The sequence below is a fragment of the Carcharhinus amblyrhynchos genome, chromosome 7, assembly GCF_965287045.1.
Source record: "Carcharhinus amblyrhynchos chromosome 7, sCarAmb.v2.hapA, whole genome shotgun sequence".
Taxonomy (NCBI): domain Eukaryota; kingdom Metazoa; phylum Chordata; class Chondrichthyes; order Carcharhiniformes; family Carcharhinidae; genus Carcharhinus; species Carcharhinus amblyrhynchos.
Window position 1 is genome coordinate 8068229 of NC_137330.1, and position 25266 is coordinate 8093494.

The 25266-nt window shown below is 44.0% G+C and overlaps 2 protein-coding genes across 3 annotated transcripts in view; one reads left to right on the top strand and one right to left on the bottom strand.

Annotated features, from left to right (window-relative positions):
* b3galnt2 (beta-1,3-N-acetylgalactosaminyltransferase 2) overlaps positions 1 to 13106 on the top strand; it is a 62633-nt gene extending 49527 nt beyond the window's left edge. The window contains exon 13 of one of the 2 annotated variants that reach the window (XM_080191884.1): positions 12970 to 13106. In XM_080191884.1, coding sequence (XP_080048010.1) covers positions 12970 to 13024 — 55 coding nt within the window. In that variant the 3' untranslated portion in view covers positions 13025 to 13106. Of the gene's footprint in view, positions 1 to 2718; positions 2861 to 12969 lie in introns of those variants that run through there. The other variant, XM_080191885.1, reaches the window with a different exon arrangement.
* tbce (tubulin folding cofactor E) overlaps positions 1 to 25266 on the bottom strand; it is a 52826-nt gene that overhangs the window by 10656 nt on the left and 16904 nt on the right. Inside the window, exons 4-13 of the mRNA XM_080191883.1 lie at positions 24539 to 24721; positions 21778 to 21866; positions 18521 to 18620; positions 14094 to 14196; positions 13944 to 14020; positions 13119 to 13214; positions 11881 to 11945; positions 8288 to 8352; positions 4414 to 4566; positions 514 to 667 (exon numbers count right to left, since the gene is read on the bottom strand). Of these exons, the coding sequence (XP_080048009.1) occupies positions 514 to 667; positions 4414 to 4566; positions 8288 to 8352; positions 11881 to 11945; positions 13119 to 13214; positions 13944 to 14020; positions 14094 to 14196; positions 18521 to 18620; positions 21778 to 21866; positions 24539 to 24721 (1085 nt within the window). The remainder of the gene's footprint in view (positions 1 to 513; positions 668 to 4413; positions 4567 to 8287; positions 8353 to 11880; positions 11946 to 13118; positions 13215 to 13943; positions 14021 to 14093; positions 14197 to 18520; positions 18621 to 21777; positions 21867 to 24538; positions 24722 to 25266) is intronic.

A 25266-nucleotide genomic window follows, 5' to 3' on the forward strand; every position in this document is an offset into this window, starting at 1 on the left:
CTTATGATTAACCAGCCCCATGGGTAAAAGGGTACATTTACTTAATGTAAAGCGTTCACTCATCCTTGTGGCTCATTAAATCTCAACAGTAGTTAAAAGTAAACCCTGTCTAAATAACTGTTATAAAAACTTGAGGAAAGAATATCTGCAGTCTGATGCTGAGTGGCCCTGTGCTTTCTATTTGTGTGTCGAGGGAACACGTTCCCCAAAGCAGCAAATGAATGGCAGGAACTGGAAGAGGCCATTCAGCCCCTCTAACCAGTTCCTGCCATTCAATTAGATCCTGGCTGGTTTGCACCTCAAATCCATCATCCTCTATCATCCCTTACTCAATTTCAGCCTTGGAATTTGCAATTGGCCCCAGTCACCGCATCCCTGTAACGTCAGCATCTTTTTCTTGAAGGGGGGTGGGGGGCGTTGGTGGAGAGTTAGTCACTAATGAAAAATGAAGCTAATTAGTCAAATAATGCTGGAAGGAGAGAAAGGGTCAAGGTTATCTGTCTAATTACTCACTGTCAATGAGTGTTTGATATCTCGGATGCTCAGCACAGAATTCCTTATTGGGCCTGTTTTTCTCAGGATCCTGGTGTCCTCCAGCCTGCATCCAGTCCTTCCCAAACCTCTTGCGATAGTCTAGTTCCGCTCCCTTCCTTTCATCGACTGAAATCTACACCAACATTCAGATGTTAGCAAGGCAATGGAGACCCGTAATACGCAAGGAGTGACAGCAAAACATGCAATTACTAGACCACGTGACTTGATTGGTTAATCGGAGGCTGTACACTTTGCCCATTTTGAATGTGTAAAGGTTTGAGATCTGAAAACTTTGTCAACTTTATTTTTACATTTGTTGTCTCATTTTGTAACTGAATGCTCTGCTGGTCACTGATCTGAAGGAGCTATTCCAGCAGTGAGTGCAGAAAGCAGACAGTCATTAAAGATCTAATAATGGCTGAATGCATGGAAATGGGAAATTGAGTGATGGCCAAGATGCAACATGTGAAGGTGGGCGAGGGCTTAACAGTACCTGAAGAAACAGCTCGCAAGCAAGGGTTTTTTGGTAGTCAATAGCATTTACAGAATCATAGAATCTCTACAATGCAGAAGGCGGCCATTTGGCCTGTTGAGTCTGCACCGACCACAATTTTGCATGGTCAATCCATTTAACCCACACTTCTTTGGATTGTGGGAAGAAACTGGAGCACCCGGAGGAAACCCACGCAGACATGGGGAGAATGTGCAAACTCCACACAGACAGTGACCCAAGCCGAGAATCGAACCCGGGTCCCTGGCTCTGTAAGGCAGTGTATTAACCATGGTGCAACATGCAGCAGCCTCATCCCTTTTGGGGTGGCACGGCAGAACAGTGGTTAGCACTGTTGCCTCACAGCACCAGGGACCCAAGTTCAATTCCTGGCTTGGGTCACTGTCTGTACAGAGTTTGCATGTTCTCCTCGTGTCTGCGTGGGTTTCCACCGGGTACTTCGGTTTCCTCCCACAGTTCGAAAGGCGTGCTGGTTAGGTGCAGTGGCCATGCTAAACTCTCCCTCGGTGTATCCAAACAGGTGCCAGAGTGTGGCGGCTCAGGGATTTTAACAGCAATTTCACTGTAGTGTTAATGTAAGCCTATTTGTGATACCAGTAAAAAAGACTTTACTCTTCTCCCACATCTGGGGTTAATCCCGAGGAGTCTCTCCCTCTCAGGATGGACACTGGAAAGTCACAATAAAGTTATCAATCTGAACTGAGGGGACATTCTAACGAATATCATGTGCATGTACTCACAAAACTCTTAAAGAAAGTAGGCTGGTTCTGTTCTGAGTGAGACTGAAGTACACAGGTGGAGGAATATCACCTATGAGGCTTCAAAGGAAACCCAGTACATGCTTTTAACATGTCGCCATCTCCAGAAAGGCTGGAAATGTGAGAAGGGACAGCTTTCCAGTCTAACAAATAACAAAATAACAGGATATTCATCGGAGAAGTTGCTTGACTTTACTAGTAGCCAAAGAGGACAGCAGTGATTGGGAGAGACTGGGAAAACCGGTGAAGAGTGGAGAGAAATCGAAGAAACAAATGTAAGAGGATTGATAGGAGTGAGTTAAGGACCCTCATGTTATAGCAACACACAATTGTTTCAACTCAACTGGTATAATCTGGTCACTAAGTATCAGGGATGACCGGGGTGGCACAGCGATTAGCACTGCTGCCCCACAGCGCCAGGGACCTGGGTTCGATTCCCACCTTGGGTCACTGTCTGTGCGGAGTCTGCACGTCCTCTCCGTGTCTGCGTGGGTTTCCTCTGGGTGCTCCGGTTTCCTCCCACAGTCCAAAGATGTGCTGGTTAGGTGCACTGGCCATGCTAAATTCTCTCTCAGTATACCCAAACAGGCTCCGGAGTGTGGAGACTAGCGGATATTCACTGTAACTTCATTGCAGTATTAATATAAGCCTTTCTTGTGACTAATAAATAAACCTTTACTTTAGTCATTCTGCTCTGCACCCTCTCCAATGCCTTGGCATCATTCCTTCTGTGCGGTGGGGTAAAATTGAATGGAATATTCCAGCTGGAGCCCAAAGCTTATAAATATTTAGCATGACTCCCTTGTGTTCACACTCCATCTATTAATAAAGCAAAGGATCACTAAAGCTGTTTCAACAACCTTCTAAACTTGCCCTGCCACGTCTAAAGATTTGTGTACATCTATCTCATTACAGGCCCACAGGATAGAGTGTGAGGATCAAATGTACGCTCAGCTCTGTGCAACAATCAAACAACGCAAGATCATGACGCTATTAGACGAATGACACATCTAATAGGGAGCCTGATATCAAGTTAGGCTTTAACAACTCATGAATACACCGCACTCACAGCACCAATTAATCAAATTAAATACCACTCTGTACTTACAAATATGCAAATTCCCTTCCAGTACAGACCACAGAAAATGGTCAAAAACAAAAATTCAGTTTTGGGGCGGCATGGTGGCACAGTGGTTAGCACTGCTGCCTCACAGCGCCAGAGACATGGGTTCAATTCCCAGCCTTGGGTAACTGTCTGTGTGGAGTCTGCACATGCTCCCCATGTCTGTGTGGGTTTCCTCCAGGTGCTCTGGTTTCCTCTCACAATCCAAAGATGTGCAGGTGAGGTGGATTGGCCATGATAAATTGATCCTTTGTGTCGGGGGATTAGGTAGAGTAAATGCAGGGGGTTACGGGGAAAGGGCCTGGGTGGGATTGTGGTTGATGCAGACTCCACAGGCCAAAGGGCCACCACCTGCACCGTAAGGATTCTATGAAAACTAAAATTGCACACAAATGATTGTGTTGAACACAGCCTACATGGTCTAAAGGTTAATGCTCATTATGAAATTCAATCCCCTCCTTCTGCCTTGTTGGGACTATTCTTCTTAGTAAATATCAAAGGAATTGGCATTAACTGGAACCTCTTCTCTTGAAAAGAGATAATGTGACAGAGGTTCTTAAATTAAGAAGGGGATTGAAAAGGTAGATGTAGAGAAAATGTTTCCTGCTACAGGATGAAGGTATAATCACCAATAAAACAATGGGGCATTCAGAAGAAAAGGATGATGGAACACTTGTCTTTATCAATCGAGGAATAGATTACAGAAACTGGGAAGTCATGTTGGAGTTGTATACAACTTTGGTGAGGCCACAGCTGGAGCACTGTGTGCAGTTCTGGTCGTCTCATTAACGGAAGGATGAGATTGCACTGGAGGGGGTGCAAAGGAAATTCACCAGGATGCTGCCTGGGATGGAACATTTAAGTAATGAAGAGAAATTGAATAGGCTTGGGTTGTTTCAGTTGGAGCAGAGAAGACTGAGAGGTGACCCGATCGAGGTGAACAAGATTATGGACAGAGTGGATAAGGTGCAGCTGTTCCCCTTAGTTGAGGGGTCAGTCATGAGGGGGGCACAGGGAGAGGTAGGGGGTTTGGGGGGGATGTGAGGAAAAACATTTTCATCCAGAGAGTGGTGACGGTCTGGAATGTGGTGCCTGGGAGGGTGATGGAGGCGGGATGCCTCACATCCTTTAATAAGCACCTGGATGAGCACTTGGCAAATCATAACATTCAGGGCCATGGTCCAAGTGCTAACAGATGGGATTAGGTGGGAGTTCAGGTGTTTCTAATGTGTTGGTGCAGACTCGATGGGCCAAACGATACTGTATGATTCATTACCCAGAGAATGGTGAGAATGTGAAACTTGCCACCAACCAGGAGCGGTTGAGACGGAATAGCATGGACACATCTGAGGAGCATCTAGATAAGAATATGAGAAAGGAGTAGAAGGAAATGTTGATAAGTGTGATGGAGAAGAGTGGGAGGAGCTGTGCCAAACGGTCTGTTTCTGTGCTGTGCCTTCCATTGAATTGTCTGTGGAGACACTTACCTCTGTTCTGTTTAATACATTGAGATGTCCCAGCTTGGCGATGATGAGCTGCCGCACAGTCTTTGCGTTCTTCTCATGCTCCACCATCGCATAGTCACTGAATTTCAACTGCTCTAAGCTTTGTAACTTGTTTAACTCATTCACGGTCGAAAACTTGAGAGACAAAGAGAGAGAGAGAGAGAACTTTAAATCATTACATTTCCCCCTCGCAAAACACAGCAAGACATTTCAGAATGTTATAGCCGCTTGGGAAAAACAGGAACAAGTGTTCCCTGAGCAGGATTTGTGATGGGACCGGTTGAGTAGAATTTTCATTGCCATTCTCACAGCTGGTTAAAGGATACAGTGTTTATTTGTTGAAGATTCTCTGTAGCTATAAGGTAAAACACATTGCAAATCACAGCCTTCCAATTGTAGCAGAAAATGTTTTACTTGTTATACCAGTAAGAATAAAAATGTAATGTCTGTACTGGGGAGGGAAAAAAAAGTTTATTTATTAGTGTCACACGTAAGGCTTACATTAATACTGCAATGAAGTTACTGTGAAAATCCCCTAGTCACCACCTTCCGGCACCTGTTCGGGTCAATACACCTAAGCAGCACGTCTTTCGGACCATGGGAGGAAACCGGAGCACCCGGAGGAAACTCACACAGACACGGGGAGAATGTGCAGTCTCCACACAGACAGTGACCCATGCCGGGAATCAAACCCAGGTCCCTGGCACTGTAAGAGGATCTTGGGCAGAAAAGGGTAAAAATTAAAGTAGTTGTGTTGGAGAAAAGGACAGGAGCAATAGGATAGACACTGGTGAAATTGAGGATGTGTTGGTGTGAATGTGAGTTTTACGATTTGATTTATTATTGTCACACGTATTGGGATCCAGTGAAAAGTATTGTTTCTTGTGCTATACAAGCCAAACATACCGTTCATAGAGTACATACAGGAAAAGGAAAGGAGAGGATGCAGAATGTAGTGTTTCAGTCATAGCTAGGGTGCAGAGAGAGATCAACTTAATAAAAGGTAGGTCCATTCAAAAGTCTGATGCAGCAGGGAAGAAACTGCTTGAGTCGGTTGGTACGTGACCTCAGACCTTTGTATCATTTTCCTGATGGAAAAAGGTCGGAGAGAGAATGTCCAGGATATGCGGGTCCTTAATTATGCTGGCTGCTTTGGTGAGGCAGCAGGAAGTGTAGACAGAGTCAATGGGTGGAAGTTGATGCATGGTTTATAATTTATATAAGAGAAAAGCAGCAGTACAAAGGGGAGATTGAGTAATGTCAGAAATGTTTCCATCCCTCTGAGTATTGATCCTTCTCACCCTTTTAAGAATTACCGCTGTCACCCCTTCCCCTTAGAAAATCCATTCTCATCCCTCTTCAGAGTGTGGCACTTGAGAATCAAGATATTCAATGCACATTCTCCTCGTGTCCGCATGGGTTTCCTCCGGGTGCTCCAGTTTCTTCCCACAGTCCGAAAAACGTGCTGGTTAAGTGGACTGGCCATGCTAAATTCTCCCACAGTGTACCTGCACAGGTGCTGGAGTGTGGCAACTAGAGGATTTTCACAGTAACTTTATTGCAGTGTCAATGTAAACCTACGTGACACTAATATATAAACTTAAACTTTATATTTAAAAACATCAAAAGTGAAGTAAGATCTCTTAAACGGTTTCTTTTAACAAGCTGTACCAGAAATACAACCTGACTGATAACTTTCTAAATGTCTCCACCTTTGTCTGTTCCCTTTAAATCTACTGCATCTTGGGCTTAGTATCAAATATAGTTTTAATACACACCTGTGCAGCACTGGGGTATTTTACTGTGTTAGAAGTGCTATATAAATGCAAGCTATTGTTTTAGATGTTGCTGTCGGCCTGTTGCAAATATAATCAATTTCATAAATAAAAGCAAATTACTGCGGACGCTGGAATCTGAAACCAAAAGAGAAAATGCTGGAAAATCTCAGCAGGTCTGGCAGCATCCGTAAGGAGAGAAAAGAGCTGACATTTCGAGTCCTTATTACGCTTTGTCAAAGCTGGCTCCTCTCTTTTGGTTTCATAACCCTTTGTGCTGTAGTTTTTCTATGTTTCTATAGAGGGTTACAGGTAAGCCTAGTAGGTAGGGACATGTTCGGCGCGACTTGTGGGCTGAAGGGCCTGTTTGTGCTGTAGTTTTTCTACGTTTCTATAATCAATTTCATTAGAATTTCTTAAAAGTCTGTCAAAGAACAAAGTACAGCACAGGAACAGGCCCTTCGGCCCTCCAAGCCTGCGCCGATCATGATGTCTGCTTAAACTAAAACTGTATGCACTAACGGAGTCCATATCCTTCCATTCCCATCCTACTCATATATTCGTCTAGATGCCCCTTAAATGCCACTAATGTACCTACTCCCTGGGCAGCACGTTTCAGACATCCACCATCCTTTGTGCAAAAAAATTGCCTTACAATTAAATTGGTAAATTATCAATTAAATCATTAGGATTTAGCCTTGTTTTACAGCATTCTGAGTGCGTTTTATTAATGGCCTTACAGCACTGTGAGCAATGACCTGCGCTGTATACATACAGCTTGTATATATCTTCAGGCAGCTAAAAGCACCAGTTGGTAGAACTAAAAAGCAGCTAGCCATCCAACCAGGAATATAGCTGCAGTCTACTGCAGAACCTTCTGGAAGATTTGACTGGCAGGTCTGGGATTAGCCCAGAGTGTGTCCCACGGAGCAGTACAATTGTAGCCTGGTGCAATCTGCGTGGGCAAATCCAGACTGAACCAAGTGCTGGAGAGAAGGGAGAGGCCAGCTTCAGTGAATCACTTCTGATTCACTATTCACCGTCCACCCCCTCAGCACCCCCATTAAAGTGGTACAGTACCTGACTGCACCCCCCCCCCCCCCATTCAATTCTGTGAGGCAGTAGCAGTGCAAAAATAGAAATGACAGGTATTAAGTACTTCAAGAGAGGTATCATTAAGCCAGCAAGCAAGATCTCAAAGGAATAAATCACTTCAAGTGACTGCAGCAAGCTGCAGCAGATTCTGATTGATGAGTCGAAGGGTTACGGAAGCATTCTGAAAGCTCAATTACAGGCTCCACAGTTGAAGCCCAACAATCTTCCAGCTTCAACTCTAAGCACTCCAGACAGTTAACATCAGTACGTAGGCTACAAGCAGCAATTGTTGAGGCCTGACTGTGCGTATGGGGTGAGCTATGATGCTGTGCTGGAGCAGTCGACTAGGTGACTACCAGGAAAAGAATAAAGGGTAGAACTTGTATTGATACAGCGTCATTTGCAACGTCAGGACGTCTCTCAGCTCTTTACAACCAGTGAAGTACTTCATCACTGTCCTAATGCAGGAAACTCAGCAGTCAAATCGTGCAGAGTAAGCTCCCACAAACAGCCACGCAATAATGGTCAAGTCATCTGCTCTGGTGACATTTATCGCAGGGTAGAAAATGGCCGGCAGACTGGGACGAAAACCCCTACACTTCAAAATAGCAGCTACGGAATCTTTTCAATCTGCATTAGAGAATTCAGAAAGACAGGACCTCTGGCGGTGCAGCACTCCTGGCCTGATCCAGGATCAAGGCGGTTATCCACTGAGCCGTGGCTAGGACAAACGTGAAAGACTTTGTAAGTATAGTTGGGTTGTCCCACAGATAGACACACGCACACACATGCACACACACCCACTCACAAAAGTTTATTCATTTTTGATCACTTTCAGATGAACTGCTGATGCATTGTAAAGAAAACTGAGCAGAAACTAAAGCAGAAATGAGGAACCGTAATAACAGTGTTAGTCTGAATATGAGAACATTTCCTTCCACTCGTTACGTTGTTTCATGGAATGAGATTCTTAGATATGGATTTACCTCGGAGATTCGGTTCTTGTCGATTGCTAGGAATTTCAGTTTTGGAAACATTGCTGTTTTACCATCTGAAAGAGAACAAAAATCATACAGTAACCCTCAGGAAAGGATGTATTTCACACAAAATAGCTGCAACTAAATTCTGGCAAATATATGTCCAACTGCATTCTCAATGTAACTACAAAACACTGACCAGCAGGTCTTATCGAACAATCCTGGGACAATCAGCATTTTGGGATTCCATACCCACTTGTCCAAGATGAATATCTGCGTTATTCCCAGGTGGGATTGAGCATTACTGTGGTCTTTGGGAGTGGATTCTCACCATAGATTTGAAATTCCTGCCATCACTGTGTCAAAGATTTAACCATTTCTGGACATACTCCAGAGCACAGGGTAAAAACAGGGAGCAGAGCAAAGGAATCATTGGGGTTGGGTGTTCCACTTCAGATAACAAGACAGTGATGGATGGCACAGGAGCCGAATCTTTACACAATTCTTTTTAGACACATACACCCAGACATTGCAAGGTTGTGGGTGCCTATAAAACCCTCCTATCTTATAGGGTTAACTAACCCATAACCTGGTATAAAGATAGTTACAGCTATGGAAAGAGCAGTCAAGGAGCATCCTGTTGGCCTTGTGAGAGGATAGCAAAGTCTTTCGACAGAACCTTGGTTAGACCACATCTGGAATACAGCATGCAGTTTTGGTCCCCTTACCTTAGGGAGGATATTATTACCATAGAATGTGCAGCAAAGACTTGTTCTGGGTGGTGGGACTGTCTTACGAAGAGAGATTGGGCTCTGGATTCGCTAGAGTTTCAAAGGATGAGAGGAGATCTCATTGAAACCTGCAAAGTAACTGAAGGGATAGACAGGATAGGTGCAGGTAAGATGTTCCCCTTGGCTGGGGAGTATAGACAGTAAGAAGTCTCACAATACCAGGTTAAAGTCCAACCAGTTTATTTGATAGTAAACCCACAAGCTTTCAGGGTTTGCCCCTTCGTCAGGTGAGTGGAGAGTTCTGGCCTCAGACAAAGCATATAAAGCACAGACAGTTTACAGAATACTGATTAGAATGCGAATCTTTACAGCTAACCTGCTATTCAAGTCTTAAAGATGCAGACAATGTGAGTGGAGATAGCATTAGGCATAGGTTAAAGAGATGTGTATTGTCTCCAGGCAGTACAGTAAGTGAGGTTTTGCAAACTCAGGCAAGTGAGGTTTTGCAAACTCAGGCAAAACCTCACTTACTGTACTGTCTGGTGACAATACACATCTCTAACCTATACCTAATGCTATCTCCGCTCACACTGTCTGCATCTTTAAGACTTGAATAGCAGGTTAGCTGTAAAGACTCGCATTCTAATCAGTAATCTGTAAACTGTCTGTGCTTTATATGCTCCGTCTGAGACCAGAACACTCCACTCAGCTGACAAAGGGGCAAACCCTGAAAGCTTGTGGGTTTACTATCAAATAAACTGGTTGGACTTTAACCTGGTGTTGTGAGATTTCTTACTGTGTTTACCCCACTCCAACGCTGGCATCTCCACATCATGGGGAGTCTAGAACCAGGGGGCACAATTTCAAAATAAGGGGGAAGCCACTTACGACCGAGATGCGGAGAAATTTCTTTATAAGGACCAGGGAGAATGTGGAGTTGAAGGAAATTAGTATAATTACACAGAGGGTTGTGAACCTTTGGAATTCTGTATCCCAGAGGGCTGGGGAAGTGCAGTCACTGAGTATTTTATTTAGTCACAGGTAGGCTCACGGTAAACCTGAGTGGGATTATGGTGCAGGCTTGATGGGACAAATGGCCTCCTTCTGCACTGTAGGGATTCTATGGTTCTATCCTTCTTCTGTGGCTGCATTTGCTGCTGGGTGTCCCTGGAAAGAGAGTAACACAGTGTCTGCTCTCGCAATTGTGGCCTTTTATGCCCACTGGACACTGCATTAACTGCATTGTTTTAAAGCTTATTTATTTATTAGTGTCACAAGTAGGCTTACATTAACACTGCAATGAAGCTACTGTGAAAATCCCTTAATCGTCACTCTCTGGCACCTGTTTGGGTACACTGAGGGAGAATTTAGCATGGCCAGTGCACCTAACCAGCACATTTTTTAGACTGTGGGAGGAAACCGGGAGCACCTGGAGGAAACCCACGCAGACACTGGGAGAACATACAGACTCCACACAGACAGTGACCCAAAGCAGGAAATGAACCTCGGTCCCTGGCGCTGTGAGACAGCAGCGCTAACCACTGTGTCACCCCTTCATATAAACTGTTTATAAGGTGGCAATAGATAGGTTTTGAAATACCAGTGACATAAAGAAACATGGGGGTAGTGTGGGGAAAAAGCATTGAAATGGATGATTGGTCATGATCATACAGAATGGCAGAGCAGGCTCAATGGGCTGAATGGCATACTTCAATGTTCCTAAATTGCAACCTATCAGATTGCTAATCTGTGATTCCTTCTGCAGTTTCACAAGGGGAGAATACTAAGATATGAAAAAGTAATAACTATAGGATCAATTTGAGAACAACAACCGTAAGATCCCATTTTAAAACAATCAGATTGAAGGTTTAGATTTAGGGAGAACAGAAATACAATACCCCACAATGCAGGTTAGCAAATCCCATCAATTTTGGCACCACCTTCCAGGGTGTGAATCACATAATCTTGAACACACCAGCCAACGAGTTATAACAAGTTCACTAGATTCATTCCAGAGATGAGGGATTTGTCGTGTGAAGAGAGATTGAACAGATTAGGCCTATCCTTTGGAATTTAGAAGAACGAGGGGAGATCAAATTGAGGTGTAGAAGATGATAAAAGGTATGGATAGACGTGAAACAGATGCTTCCTCTTGTGTCTTGTGGGGCATTCTAGGACGAGAGGTCATAATCTTAGGATAAGGGATAGTAAATTTAAAACAGAGCTGAGGAGAAACTATTTCTCCCAAAGGGTTGTGAATCTGTGGAATTCACTACCTCAACGTGCAGTGGATGCTGGGACAGTGAGCAAATTTAAGGAGGAGTTAGATAGATTTTTAATTGGTAATGGGTTGAAGGGTTATGGGGAGAAGGCAGGAAAACAGGAATGAGGAGCATATCAGCCATGATCGAATGGTGGAGCAGACTCGATGGGCCAAATGGCCCAATTCTGCTCCTATATCTTGTGAACTTATGAGTAAGCTTTCAGTGCAATAACATGACATGGATCAACAAGTCTAAATGGCATGACTGGCAAATCTACAAAGACAAAGTCACCAGATAGGGGAGAGACATGACACAGTAGAAGGTCTTTGAGGGAAGACAGTAACCTGATGCACAAATTAGCCAGAAGCTTCCCAATGGCTCAGTTAACTAAACATAGTGGAGTGTGCTAACCTCCCGTACAAGGTAATATCTGACCAGCTCTAAACCATTATCCTGTGTGGCACGGGCGAATGTTGAACAGCCTCGCAGAGGTACAGCAGAAAGGTTCCACGAGGCTGTTGGCAAGAGCTGTCATGGCCACTGAAGGAAGGGAGGAGTCTAAAATACCCAAAAACATACACTGATTTCTTTCATTAAATTCACATACCTGGTTGAATATCATCAAAATGCAATGAGGTTAATCCAGTGTTTGACAATATAAGCTGCTCCAACCTGAAATAACAAAAAAGGTCGAGATTGGCACATTAAATTGCAGCATGAATACACAGCTAGTGAGTTCATTAAGACCCCATTTGGAGTATTATGAGCAGTTTGGGCCCCGTGTCTAAGGAAGAATGTGCTGGCCCTGGAGAGGTTCCAGAGGGGGTTTACGAATGAAAGGCTTGATGTATGAGGAGTGTTTGAGGACTCTGGGGTCTGTGCTTGATGGAATTTAGAAGGATGAGGGGTTGCAAATCTCACTGAAACTTACAAAATACTGAAAGGCCTCGACAGAGTGGACATGGGAAAGATGTCTCCATTAGTAGGAGAGACTAGGATCTGAGGGCACAGCCTCAGAGTAAAGGGATGGCCCTTTAGAACCAAGATGAGGAGGAATTTCTTCAGCCAGAGGGTGAGGAATCTGTGGAATTCATTGGGATGGAAGGCTGTGGAGGCCGGGTCATTAAGTGTATTCAAGACAGAGATAGTTAGGTTCTTGATTGGTAAGGGGATCAAATCTGTGAGCTTTTGAGAGTGCCAATGTAAAGTTGATCGACAGAATGAGATACAATAAACATTTATCACAAAATACACAGTTCATAGATGTTGTCAGTGTAAGTTCACTGCTGGGTGACATGGTGGCACAGTGGTTAGCACTGCTGCGTCACAGCTCCAGGGACCTGGGTTCGATTCCCGGCTTGGGTCACTATCTGTGTGGAATTTGCACATTCTCGCCATGCTTGCATGGGTTTCCTCCCACAATGCAAAGATGTATGGGTTAGGTTAATTGACCACGCTAAATTGACCCTAATGTTCGGGGATTAGGGTGGGAGTAGGGCCCGAGTGGGATTGTGGTTGGTACAGACATGATGGGCCGTATGTAGGGATTCTATAATTCTTTGTGGTATCTACATTACAGCAGTGACTACAATTTAAGAGTACTTTAAAATACTTTCAAACATCTTAAGGTGCTAGAAAAATGCAAGTTCTTTTGTCCTGCTAGTTATTGCATTTTCTATTCTTCATTCCCTAATAGATCTCTTGTGACAAGGCACCTCTGTCCTAATAACTATCTACATGAAAAGATCTGAAGGTAGGCCCTTTGCACTGTGAGTAATGGGCAAGTTGGGTTGCAATTGTTAGTTGAACTGTGAGCTTCAACACAAAACGAGGATACCAGCTAACCTTGGCAAATAAGCAATGTGCACCAGTTGATTCTCATCAGCCAGCGGGTTGGAGCTGAGATCCAGTAACGTCAAGGACTGTAGAACACCAACAGGCCTAGAAACAAGATGCAGGTTGGTGAATCAATATATGGGAAGAAATAAAATACACAGAAAGAAAATATACAAATATCAGTTTGTATAGAATTAACACTAACTTATAACATTTTTCTATTGTGGAGTTAAATATCAAATTTGATAAATGTCCAAAGGTTCAGTGAGCAAAACATTAACATTTACATGGTGATAAATCCACAGGAAAAAATTGAGAACCAAAATCTAGCACCAATTAGCCTAAAGTTACAGGCTTGATCAGAGTTGCATGCCTCTATTTAGTCCAATTATAGTACGGTGGCACAGTGGTTAACACAGCTACCTCACAGCACTAGGGACCCGGGTTCGATTCCCAGCTTGGGTCACTGTCTATGTGGAATCTGCACATTCTTCCTGTTCTGCGTGTGTTTTCTCCGGGTGCTCCGGTTTCCTCCCACAGTTCAAAAGATGTGCAGATTAGGAGCATTGGCCATGCTAAATTCTCCCTCAGTGTACCCAAACAGGCGCCAGAGTGCGGCGGCTAGGGGATTTTCACAGTAACTTCATTGCAGTGTTAACGTAAGCCTACTTGTGACACTGATAAATAAACTTTAATTACTTGCGCTTTGATTAGTTCCCTGTCAATTCTACTTAGGTATTGGATTGCTAGTCCCTGGCCCACTGCTATCACTCTGAGGCTTTTCAAGGCGTAGATCTTGGTGCATGGTGAAAGTGGGTCAAAAATGAGCTTTACCTTTCTAGCACAGAAATGGCATTAGATGACAGGTGGGCCATTTCGAGCACTGGCCACATTGGGGCGCATTCCAAGATCTGTAAAGAGATTAGAGTCAATTCTATGTTGCTTCACACCATCTTGTACGAGCAAAGACAACGCCTGCGTTACCTGGGCCCATGTCAGTCCATTGTGTTGAATGGCTAATGCCTTCAGGTTGGCAAATGCATCAGACAGAGAGACTGGATTGGAAATGATCTCCAACTTGTTTTGACTGGTAAAAGAGAGAGAAAGGAAGTGACATGTGAGGAGGTAAGAAAACCAGTTGCCATGGAGTCTCTTTTAGGAATCCTAACAGCTCAAATGAGAATAAGATCACTTACCTAGCAAAAACATTCATCAAACCCAGGATACACTTATCAGGTTGCACAGAAATGTCAATCTTTATAAACTAATCCATCTTTTCATTGATAGACCTATTCTTTACACCTGCAAACGTGCAGGAAGTATTTCAGATATATGACTTGCAAATTGATAGGATATTTGAATACTCAAGACATAACAAAAGTAAGTATCCTAATTATAACTTTGACGGTACTTTCTACTAACCCAAGGTGAGGTTGCACTGCATATGAGATTAGCATCCTTCATTAAGTATTTCCCCATTCTCTGGTTGCAGTCCAATTCCATGAACAAAAGTGGTCATATCTTGGAGGTGGTGGGAGATCAGACATTGCCCTTCAAAGAAATTGCACCTCTGAGGAGTTGAGTGATCGCAATCTGTTTTGCTATCTTGTTCTAGGCGGCATCTTATATAAAATGTATAGCACACTGACATAGGGCATACAGCTCAACTAGTCAAAACGGGCTTCCCCACAATCCTCTCTCCACCTCTCACCTTATCATTGGCCTCCTTCTGCGCTGTAGGATTCTTTCATTGAGTCTGCACCGACCACTATCACACCCAGGCCCTATACCTATAACCCCATACATTTACCCTAACTGGTCCCCCTGACACTAAGGAGCAATTGAGCATGGCCAATCTACCTAACAAGCACATCTTTGGACTGTGGGAGGAACCTGAAGCACCCGGAGGAAACCTACATGGACGCGGGGAGAACTCCACACAGGCAGTGACCCAAGCTCGGAATCGAACCTGCGGCCCTGAGAGGCAGCAGTGCTAACCACTGTGCCACCATTCCGCCTATACTCCTTCTAAATCTGTAATATATCTTTCTAAACCTTTCTTCCTTGTATGTGTATCAACTGTACAGGGCACTGGTGAGGCCACAGCTGGAGTACTGTGTGCAGTTTTGGTCGCCGCACTTGCGCAAGGATATTTTGGCCTTGGAGGGAGTGCAGAGGAGGTTCACTAGGCTGATACCGGAGATGAGGGGGTTGGACTATGAAGAGAGACTAAATAGACTGGGTCTGTACTCGTTGGAGTTTAGAAGGATAAAGGGGGGATCTTATAGAGATGTATAAGATAATGAGGGGGATGGATAGGGTAGAGGTGGAGAGGTTCTTCCCGCTCAGAAAGGACAGCAGGACTAGAGGGCACAGCCTCAAGATGGGGGGGGGGGGGGGGAAGCAATTTAGAACGGAGTTGAGGAGGAACTTCTTCACTCAAAGGGTGGTGAATCTCTGGAATTCTCTGCCCGTTGAAGTGGTTTAGGCTACCTTGCTAAATATATTTAAGTCACGGGTAGATAGGTTTTTGGTAGGCAAGGGAATTAAGGGTTATGGGGAGAAAGTGGGAAACTGGAACTGAGCCACTTCAGATCAGCCATGATCTTATTGAATGGTGGGGCAGGCTCAAAGGGCTAGATGGCCTACTCCTGCTCCTATCTCTTATGTTCTTATGTATCTAGCTTTCCCATAAATGCATCTATTTAATTAACCTCGACTGCTTCTGGCGGTAGCAACTGGCTTATGTTGCTGGGTTTTGGTCATGTCCAAAAGTGGAAACATCTTTTCTATGTCTACCCTGTCAAATCCCTTCATAATTTAAATGACCTCAATCTTTACTGATAGGTATTGAGAGATCCTGTGTGTGTGTAGTCCGACTTGGTTCAGTCTATGCAAAGACTTCATTTTAAGATATTTCTGCTTGTGTACAATTAGATTCAAATGCTAGACTGTAGGGGTTAACTAACTCTGCTAGGCTGACCAATTGTAGCTCACTTGACTACATGTAGGATCAGAAGGCATGATGGGTTAGCTAAAAAATTGACTGCATTCCTACAGGGTACACAATGCAGGCAAACAACAGATTAACAGCAGCTGCAAGGATTGTTTTTCTTGACAGAGACAACATGTGAAAAACACTTCTAGTAACAAGATAAGGATTGAAATATATTTTGATTTTAGAGTGTGTGTTCAGTTCAGTTCAGTTCTTAGATTCCACTAATTTTAGTACATGTTTTGTTTTGTAGAGGGCCTGGCTGAGAAGCCAGTCTCCAAGATCTTTTTCTTTGCTTCTGTCATGTTAATTCTTTAAGTTCTTTTCAATAAAAAAAAACTCATACCAGTGCTGTGCTCTTGTCTTTTCAAACGAATGAATGCACCCAACAGGTAATTAACAATAAACAACAAGAAGTCATAGGCACTTCTGAGCTGTATAATTCTCAGAGGGGGTTGGTGAGAAGCTGGTAGTGAGCACACAAGGGTTGAAAGAAGAGTAGACCAAAGGCAGGAACCCCAACATTCAAAATCAACCACCAAGTACAAAGAAACAGCCAAGGACTGAGGATAATTTTAAAAGACACAGGGCAGACTGAATCACTATAGTATTAATCTGTCACTGAGGTCTCAGACCACAAAGACATGTACTACTCCTGGTCACGGTGTTGCAGACGTTACCCAGAGAAACAGACGTACTCTCCCCTTTGCCAAAAGACTTTTAGTCTGGGGAGAAAAGTTTTGTAATGATATATGTGGCGCATTAGCTAATTCAAAATCAGTTATGAATCTGACAGAAGGCTGAGACTGCAGCCGTAGTGTAACTGCACTAGTGTCACGTCAAAGAAATCAGCAGAACTCTGAAATGGCATTGATATGACTTTATTTTGATCATGAATAAATGAACCAAGTGCCCTGGGGGTTTAAGATCATTTACTTCCATGCTATTGGTTGTGGGGTTGTTAGCCAGGACATTGGGCTTGTGATTCTTTGAATAGTGGCTGTGGGACCTTTAATGTCCCCCTGAGGGGGCTGACGGGGATCTCGGTTTAAATTTTCATCCAAAACGCTTCTGATACTGTCGCACTCCCTCTGTACTGCACAGGGAGTGTCAGCATGGATTATAAACTCAGGACTCTGGGAGCGGGAACCAATCCTGCAGTCTTCCAATGACCAAATATGCTCAGCTGATGCTTCATGAGATATATGCCTCACTAAATAAAAAATATATTTGGAGCTGCAATCAAAAAATTGCCTCATAAAATATATTTCAATGTGCACATTACAATGTATTAGCTTCAAAAACAAAAAAAGAAGGTACTCTTATCAAATAGAAGTGATGACTCCATGTTGCTGTCAGGTTGGGGAAGAGAATGTCCATCTTCCGGCTGGATAGAAGCACTCCGGAACATGTTAATCACCCTGAAAAGGTTCAGCTATCTCACACTGATGACTGATAAATGTTTGTGCAGCATTTCATAAAGTGCACTGAATTAAAAATAACAGAAATAGCAGAAGGCATTTCAGCCCCTTAAGCCTATTCCATATTTAATTAGATTAGCACTGGTGTGTATCTTATTTACCTTCCTGGGCTCCATAACCCTTGCCTTACAAAAGCCCATCTATCTCGGTATTGAGATTTTCAATTGCCCTCAGCCCCAGGAGCTGTCTGGGAGAGACAGCACCAAATTTCCACCATCCTTTGTCTGAGAAAGTGTTTCTTGACATCAACACTAGTTAGTCTAACTCTAATTTTAAAGTTATCGTAGGATCACACAGTGCGGTCCATCGAGCCTGCGACCACAATCCCATCCAGGCCCTATCCCCATAACCCCTTGCATTTACTCTGCTAATTCCCCTGACACGAAGAGTAACTTAGCACAGCCAATCTGCCTAACCAGCACATCTTTCTTCCTCAATGGTCAAGTTAAATAAATTTCACTTCAAATCAAGTAATTAATTATTTTCTTGCACCCATTGCTTTGGGAGCATCACGATGGCACAGTGGTTAGCACTGCTACCTCACAGAGCCACGGATCTGGGTTTGATTCCCAGCTTGGGTCAATATCTGTGCGGAGTCTGCATGTTCTCACCATGTCTGTGTGGGTTTCCTCCGGGTGCTCCGGTTTCCTCCCACAGTCCAAAAAACGTGCTGGTTAGGTGCGTTGGCCATGCTAAATTCTATCTCCATGTACCCAAACAGGTACCAGAGTATGGCAACCAGGGGATTTTCACACTAACTTCACTGCAGTGCTAATGTAAGCCTACTTTTGACTAATAAATGAATAAACTGAAACTTTAAAACTTTAAATTTGTTTTGATTCTACTCTCCCTCTTCACCATAAATAAAATGGGTGTGATACCAACAGATTCTGACAGCATTACCAGCCCCTCAGTACCTTACACAGATTGCGTACCTCAGATCAAGATGTTCGAGTTTTCTTAATTGCCGAGTAATTTGTGCTACCTTATCCCAGGAATTAATCAAGTTCTTGGCCAAATCCAGCTCTATAATGTCTGAAAGAAAATGGTGAAGGAATAGATTTGACAAACCTGCCTTATCTACAAGTTACCCAATACCTTATATCAAGGTATGATTCCCCTATCCTGCAATAACAACATGCTAAGCTGCAAAGCGTTGTATAATAATGAATAGATGCATTAATCTCTTTAAAATAGATATGCAGTGTGCTGAAGGGAAATGAAGGAAACAATTTATATTTTTAGCATCTTTTACAACCTCAGGACATTCTAAACTACAACCAATGAAGTGAGTGCAGTCACTTGCTGTAATGTAGGGAAACACAGTAGCCCATCGATACCCCGTCAACACAGGAACTGAAAAGACAGCCCAGCTTCACAACTGCAAGATGGTCTTTAAACTTATCAAAGCTGTTGGAAGCAAGGTCCCAGATGGTCCTGTGGACCAGGCCAGACAAGCAATATTTTACTTTAATTCATTCATGGGACATGGGTGCCACTGGCTGGCCAGCATTTATTGCCCCATCCCTATTTGTCCGAGGGCAGTCAGAATCAACCACACTGCTGCAGCTCTGGAGTCACATGTAGGCTAGACCAGGTAAGGATGGCAGATTTCCTTCCCTAAAGGACATTAGTGAACCAGATGGGTTTTTCTGATAATCGACAATGGTTTCTTGGTCATCAGTATAGAATCACTGAATCTCTACAGTATACAGGTGGCAGTTTGGCCCATCAAGTCTGCACCAACCACAATCCCAGCACCTATCCTCGTAGCCCCACGTATTTACCTTGCTAATCCCCCTGACACTAAGGGTCAATTTAGCATAGCCAATCCACCTAACCCACACATCTTTGGTCTGAGGGAGGAAACCCACACAGACACAGGAGGAAACTCACATAGACATGGGGAGAACGTGCAGACTCTACACAGACAGTGACCGAAGCCGGGAATCGAACCTGGGTCCCTGGCGCTGTGAGGCAGCAGTGCTAACCACTGTACCGCCCAGTAGATTCTAAGTTCCAGATACCCGGGTCCCCAGACTTTCCGGATTAACAGTCCGGTGATAATACCACTAGGCCACTGCCTCCCCAGAATATTGCAGGGTAGCTGCTCTCAGTCAGGCTATCAGTCGTTCTGCTGCAGTAGTATTTGAACAAGGGCAGGCATCATATTCATGATGTACTCCAATTGCTCCACCTGCTGGTTAAAGTGGTATATCCCTGTAAACAGCTATCTGCATTCTTCCCATCTATCCCAGACAGTCTCCCTGTCAGCCTCCTGTTAGGACAGGATTTCCTGATGCAGGGCTTCGCTAAACAGGCTGTTGATCCCACTGCCAGCTTGGCCGTAAACCACTCAGTGCCCGGGATTCTGATACAATCTGTGTTTGGATGCAGTTACTGATGATTGTTTGGGGTAGAGCTCTGGCCATTGGTTGTGTTTAATATGAAGAAGTCTCACATTGGCCAAGTGAGGCACCTAACTTTCCACCTTCTAGCAAACCTGTAAGAGTTTAACCACAAAGCAAGCCTGATCAGAAACCAAGTGTAAAGTCAACTGCAGAGGCTTAAAGTTCCTGAATTCCCTCCTTTAATCACTGTGTCTTTCTAGCTCCTTTTCCTTCTTTAAGACATTCCTTGAAATCTACCTCTTGGATCAAGCTTTTGATCATCAGTCCTAATACTGTGTCAAATTTTGCCTGCAATGCTGCTATGGAGTGCCGCTTTGGGACATGTTACTATATTAATTTATTTATAAATGCAAGTAGTTGTTGTCTGATGATGAACTGGGTTCTTTAAGTCAGCTTGGAATAATGTTTTATGGATCTTTCCACAGTGATTTCCATACAGTGTAAGTGAAGTTCTGGCTCTCCTCCCAACCACAGATGGCAGTACATCCCACTCAAGTTGCAGGGAGACAGTGACGTTGTGGTATAGTCACTAGACAAGTAGCAATCCAGAGACCCAGGTTAATCCTCTGGGGACCCAGATTCGAATCCCACCACGACACTTGGTGAATTTGAATTCAATTAAAAAATAATCTGGAATTAAAAGTCTAATGACAACCGTGAAACCATTGTCAATTGTCGTAAAAACCCATCTGGTTCATTAATGTTCTTCAGGGAAGGAAATCTGTCATCTTTAACTGGTCTGGCCTACATGTGAATCCAGATCCACAGCAATGACTCTTAAATGCCCTCAGGGGCGGGCAATAAATGCTGGCCCAGCCAGCAACGCTCACGTTCCTTGAACAAAAGTTTTTAAAACTGATACAGACAATGAGATTGACTTGAGACCATATGGAAAATAGCCATGATCACGGAGTCCGAATAAAGAGAGATTCTCCGAAGAATGTTCTATTGCTGCCGATGCTTCCCTGTGTAACCCAGGCATCACCTTGGAGGAAAGCCCACCAGCAACACAAACTGCAGAATTTCACACTGTGATGAGTGTGGCCAAAGCTTCACCTCAGTTATCTGCCAGGGTCATTCTAGCCCACTCTAAGACTTCATATAAGATTCAGACCAAGCACGAGCTTTCACAGCGCTGCTCCTTTATCCTGACCTGATGAAGGAGCAGTGCTCCAAAAGTCATGATAGCAAATAAACCTGTTGGACTTTAACCTGGTGTTGTGAGACTTCTCACTGTGCTTCATAATATGGGCAGAGGCACCTAGATGGTCTTTGCCTCGAAAGTTGCCTAATGCTTCACGTCGTTAGTGTACGCTTAAACTGGACCATCTGACGGGCAACTTGATAGCTCAGTGACCATCACTGTTTGCTGTGCAGATACATGGATTTGGGCCAGTGTCTGTGGGAGTTTGCACATTCTCCCCGTGATTGCGTGGGTTTTCTCCGGTTTCCTCCCATATCCCAAAGACGTGCTCTTAGGCTGATTGGTGTAACAAATTGTCCCTAAATTAGTCTTCCCTCAATCTTCCCCAATAGGCGTAGACAAAGGTCATGGGTACAGGAGGGCACTCACAATGTTAAAATGGCGGTGCGGGCTCGTTGGGCCAAAGGGCCTGTTTCCCGTGCCTATCTGCCAATCTTTTATGTCCACAAGGGTTGGGGACTTTACAACGGCTCAGAAATATATTAGGGGTTTTACTTAAAAAAAGCATACTTCATTGTTCTAACAGACACTGGTGCTCTTTTTAACCAGTGCAGCTAAATTAATACTGGAAGGATACTGGGGCAGACGTTGGAGATCTCATCCTCCTCGTTGGCGTGACTCACTTGACACGCACTGACTGAAACAACCAACAACGCATCAAACCACCTGTATAGGAGACAAACAGACACAGACAGTAAGGCATGGTTACAGCTGCCTGTACAGGAGACAAACAGACACAGACAATAAGGCACGGTTACAGCTGCCTGTATAGGAGACAGACAGACACAGACAGTAAGGCATGGTTACAGCTGCCTCCTATTATAACAGAGTAACGCGTGTTAAAAATCATCAGTTTTCAGTTAAGTGACATTTAAGTGCACGAGAAAGAGCGAAACACGAAGCACAATCTAAAGGTTCAAAAAATGAATGATCACATTCCTCATCCCCTTGTTTCCTGGCATGGACAGAAACAAGTCACATTCGGTGTGTGTGTGATATGATTCTGAAGTATAACTTCACTAATGCACATGTGAAGGAAGTGAAGGGGTTTGACGGGGTGGCACGGTGGTTAGCACTGCTGCCTTACAGCACCAGGGATCCGGGTTCAATTCCCTGCTTGGGTCACTGTCAGTGTGGAGTTTGCACGTTTTCCCCATGTCTGCATGGGTTTCCTCCCACAGTCTGAAAGACGTGCTGGTTAGGTGCATTAATCCGAACAGGTGCTGGAGTGTGGTGACTAGGGAACGTTCATAGCAACTTCATTGCAATGTTAAAGTAAACCTTATTTGCGACTAATAAATAAACTTTCTCCACAGATCTCTGAAAGCGGAAGGGCAGGCTGGTAGCATGGTAAAAAAGGATACAAGACCCCTGTCTTTATCAGTCGAGGCATGGATTATAAAAGCAGGGAAGTCATGTTGGAGTTGTAGAGAACTTTGTTGGGGCCACAGCTGGAGCTCTGGGTGCAGTTCTGGTCGGCTCATTATCAGAAGGATGAGATTGCTCTGGAGGGGGTGCAGAGGAGATTCACCAGGATGCTGCGCGGAATGGAACGTTTAAATTATGACGAGAGATTGGAGAGGCTTGGGTGGTTTTCTCTGGCGCAGAGAAGACTGAGGGATGACCTGATCGAGGTGAACAAGATTATGGACAGAGTGGATAAGGAGCAGCTGTCCCCCTTAGTTGAGGGGTCAGTTATGAGGGGACATTGGTTCAAAGTGAGATGCAGGAAGTTTAGGGGAGATGTGAGGAAAAACAGTTTTACCCAGAGGGTGGTGCTAGTCTGGAGTGCGCTGCCTGGGAGGTTGGTGGAGACAGGTTGCCTCACATCCTCTAAACAATATCTGGATGAGTATTTTGATAAATTCTTGGATCAGTACTTGAGTGACTCACCTGAGGAAGGAGCAGCGCTCCGAAAGCTCATGATTCCAAATAAACCTACTGAACTTTAACCTGGTTTTTGTGAGACTTCTTACAATAAAAGGAAGTGTAAACAATAACAGTGGACCTGTGTGTTGTATCTTGAGAGTTGTGGAAACACTATACTATCAGATATGCTGTCTTTCAGATGCTTGTGTGGGCTGTCCTCTCTTTCAGATCCACTTCAACATTTTTCTTTACTTAATTGGTGGCACAATGGTTAGCACTGCTGCCTTACAGCACCGGGAACCCGCGTTAGATTCTGGGCTTGGGTCACGGTATGGAGTTTTCACATTCTCCCTGTTTCCTCGGGTGCTATGGTTTCCTCCCAGTCTGAAAGACATGCTGGTTAGGTGCATTGGCCGTGATAAATTCTCCCTCAGAGTGTGGTGGGGATTTTCACAGTAACTTCATTGCAGTGTTAATGTAAGCCTACTTGTGACACTAGTAAATAAGTAATAAAATAAATGTTATAAACAAAACAGAACACAAAACACACACCAACTATCAAAAAGGGTCGAGTGTAAAACAGGGTTGCCAACCCTCCAGGGTTGCTGGAGTCTCCGAGGATTGAATTTCCTAGACATTGTTGTGTGGAAAAATCATGTTTATTTTTAAAAAGATACCTGTTCATTAATTATAAAAATACTCAGAGATAGATAACAAAAGCCATTTCACTGGGAGGGAGGAAAGGGTGTGGTTGGCGCTGGGAGGTCATGTGATAAAACCTTTAGGAAATCTTTATTCAGAGTTCTCAACTCTGGTGTACAAAGATAATGAAAGAAAAATACCTCGACTCCATGGCTGGGTAATATAGGACGAAACAAAGAATATAAATGAACATGAAAGGAAAGATAACGATAAGACAAAACAGGTAACTATCAATTTTTTTAATTTAAAGTTTTTAAATTTACTTATTGGTGTCACAAGTAGGCTTACATTAACACTGCAATGAAGTTACAATGAAAATCCCCCCGTCGCTACTCTCCGGCGCCTGTTCGGGTAACACTGAGGAAGAATTTAGCATGGCCAATGCATCTAATCAGGTGGGAGGAAACCGGAGCATCCAGAGAAAACCCACACAGACATGGGGAGAACATGCAGACTACACACAGAAAGTGACCCAAGCTGAGACCCTTTCTTTGTTCAAATCTCAAATTCCCAAACAATACAGGGAAGTGTAAAGGATTACATTGGATCTGTGTGTTGTATCTTGTGAGTTGTGGGTCCCTGGCGTTGTGAAGCAGCAGCACTAATCACCGTGCCTCCGTGTCACCCCTCTCCCTTTCTGTGTATATGATACATGTTACATTTTGATAAACAGGGGGACTATGCCTAGTTGAGCAGATGTTTCAAAGAGACAGAATGGACAAGATTAGCCACGTGATCTCTTTCTGTACGTGCCAGTCTGTGATTACCTTTGTTTAACGTCTTGACTTCCCAAAAATTCAATAGGTTTCTTGCCCCAGCGAAGGGGATTGCCCCGGCAGTCCTGTATTCCCTGATTGCCCTCCTGCCCGTAGCGGTCCCTCACTGCCGACAGGAAATCTACTCCAAAGTTTGCCTTCTGAGGGCGAATGAATGAACCACCTGTGGGGTGACTGACACAAAGAGGTGTAGGTATTTAGAACCATTGCATTCCTTCCAAATTAGCGTCATGTACTCACTTCTATTGCCAGCAATTTCACCACCAAAATGGTGAAGAAAAGCAGTCAGTGTCTGGAGCAATTGGTCTCTGGCATCAAAACAGGTTGGCAGGCCAGCTGATATACCTCAAGATTATATAGGAGAGGAGGGGGCCTTTATTTTTACATGAATACGGAAAAAGATCACTATCTTTTGTGATGAGCTTTCTTAGTTAAGATAGTCCGCCAATGCCTCAACTTTCTCAGAAGGCTAAGGAAATTTGGCATGTCAGCTACGACTCTCACCAACTTTTACAGATGCACCATAGAAAGCACTCTTTCCGGATGTATCACAGCTTGGTATGGCTCCTGCTCTGCCCAAGACCACAAGAAACTACAAAGGGTTGTGAACGTAGCCCATTCCATCATCCAAACCAGTCTCCCATCCATTGACTCTGTCTACACTTTCCGTTGCCTCGCCAAAACAGCCAACGTAATAAAGGACACCACCCCCCCCCCAG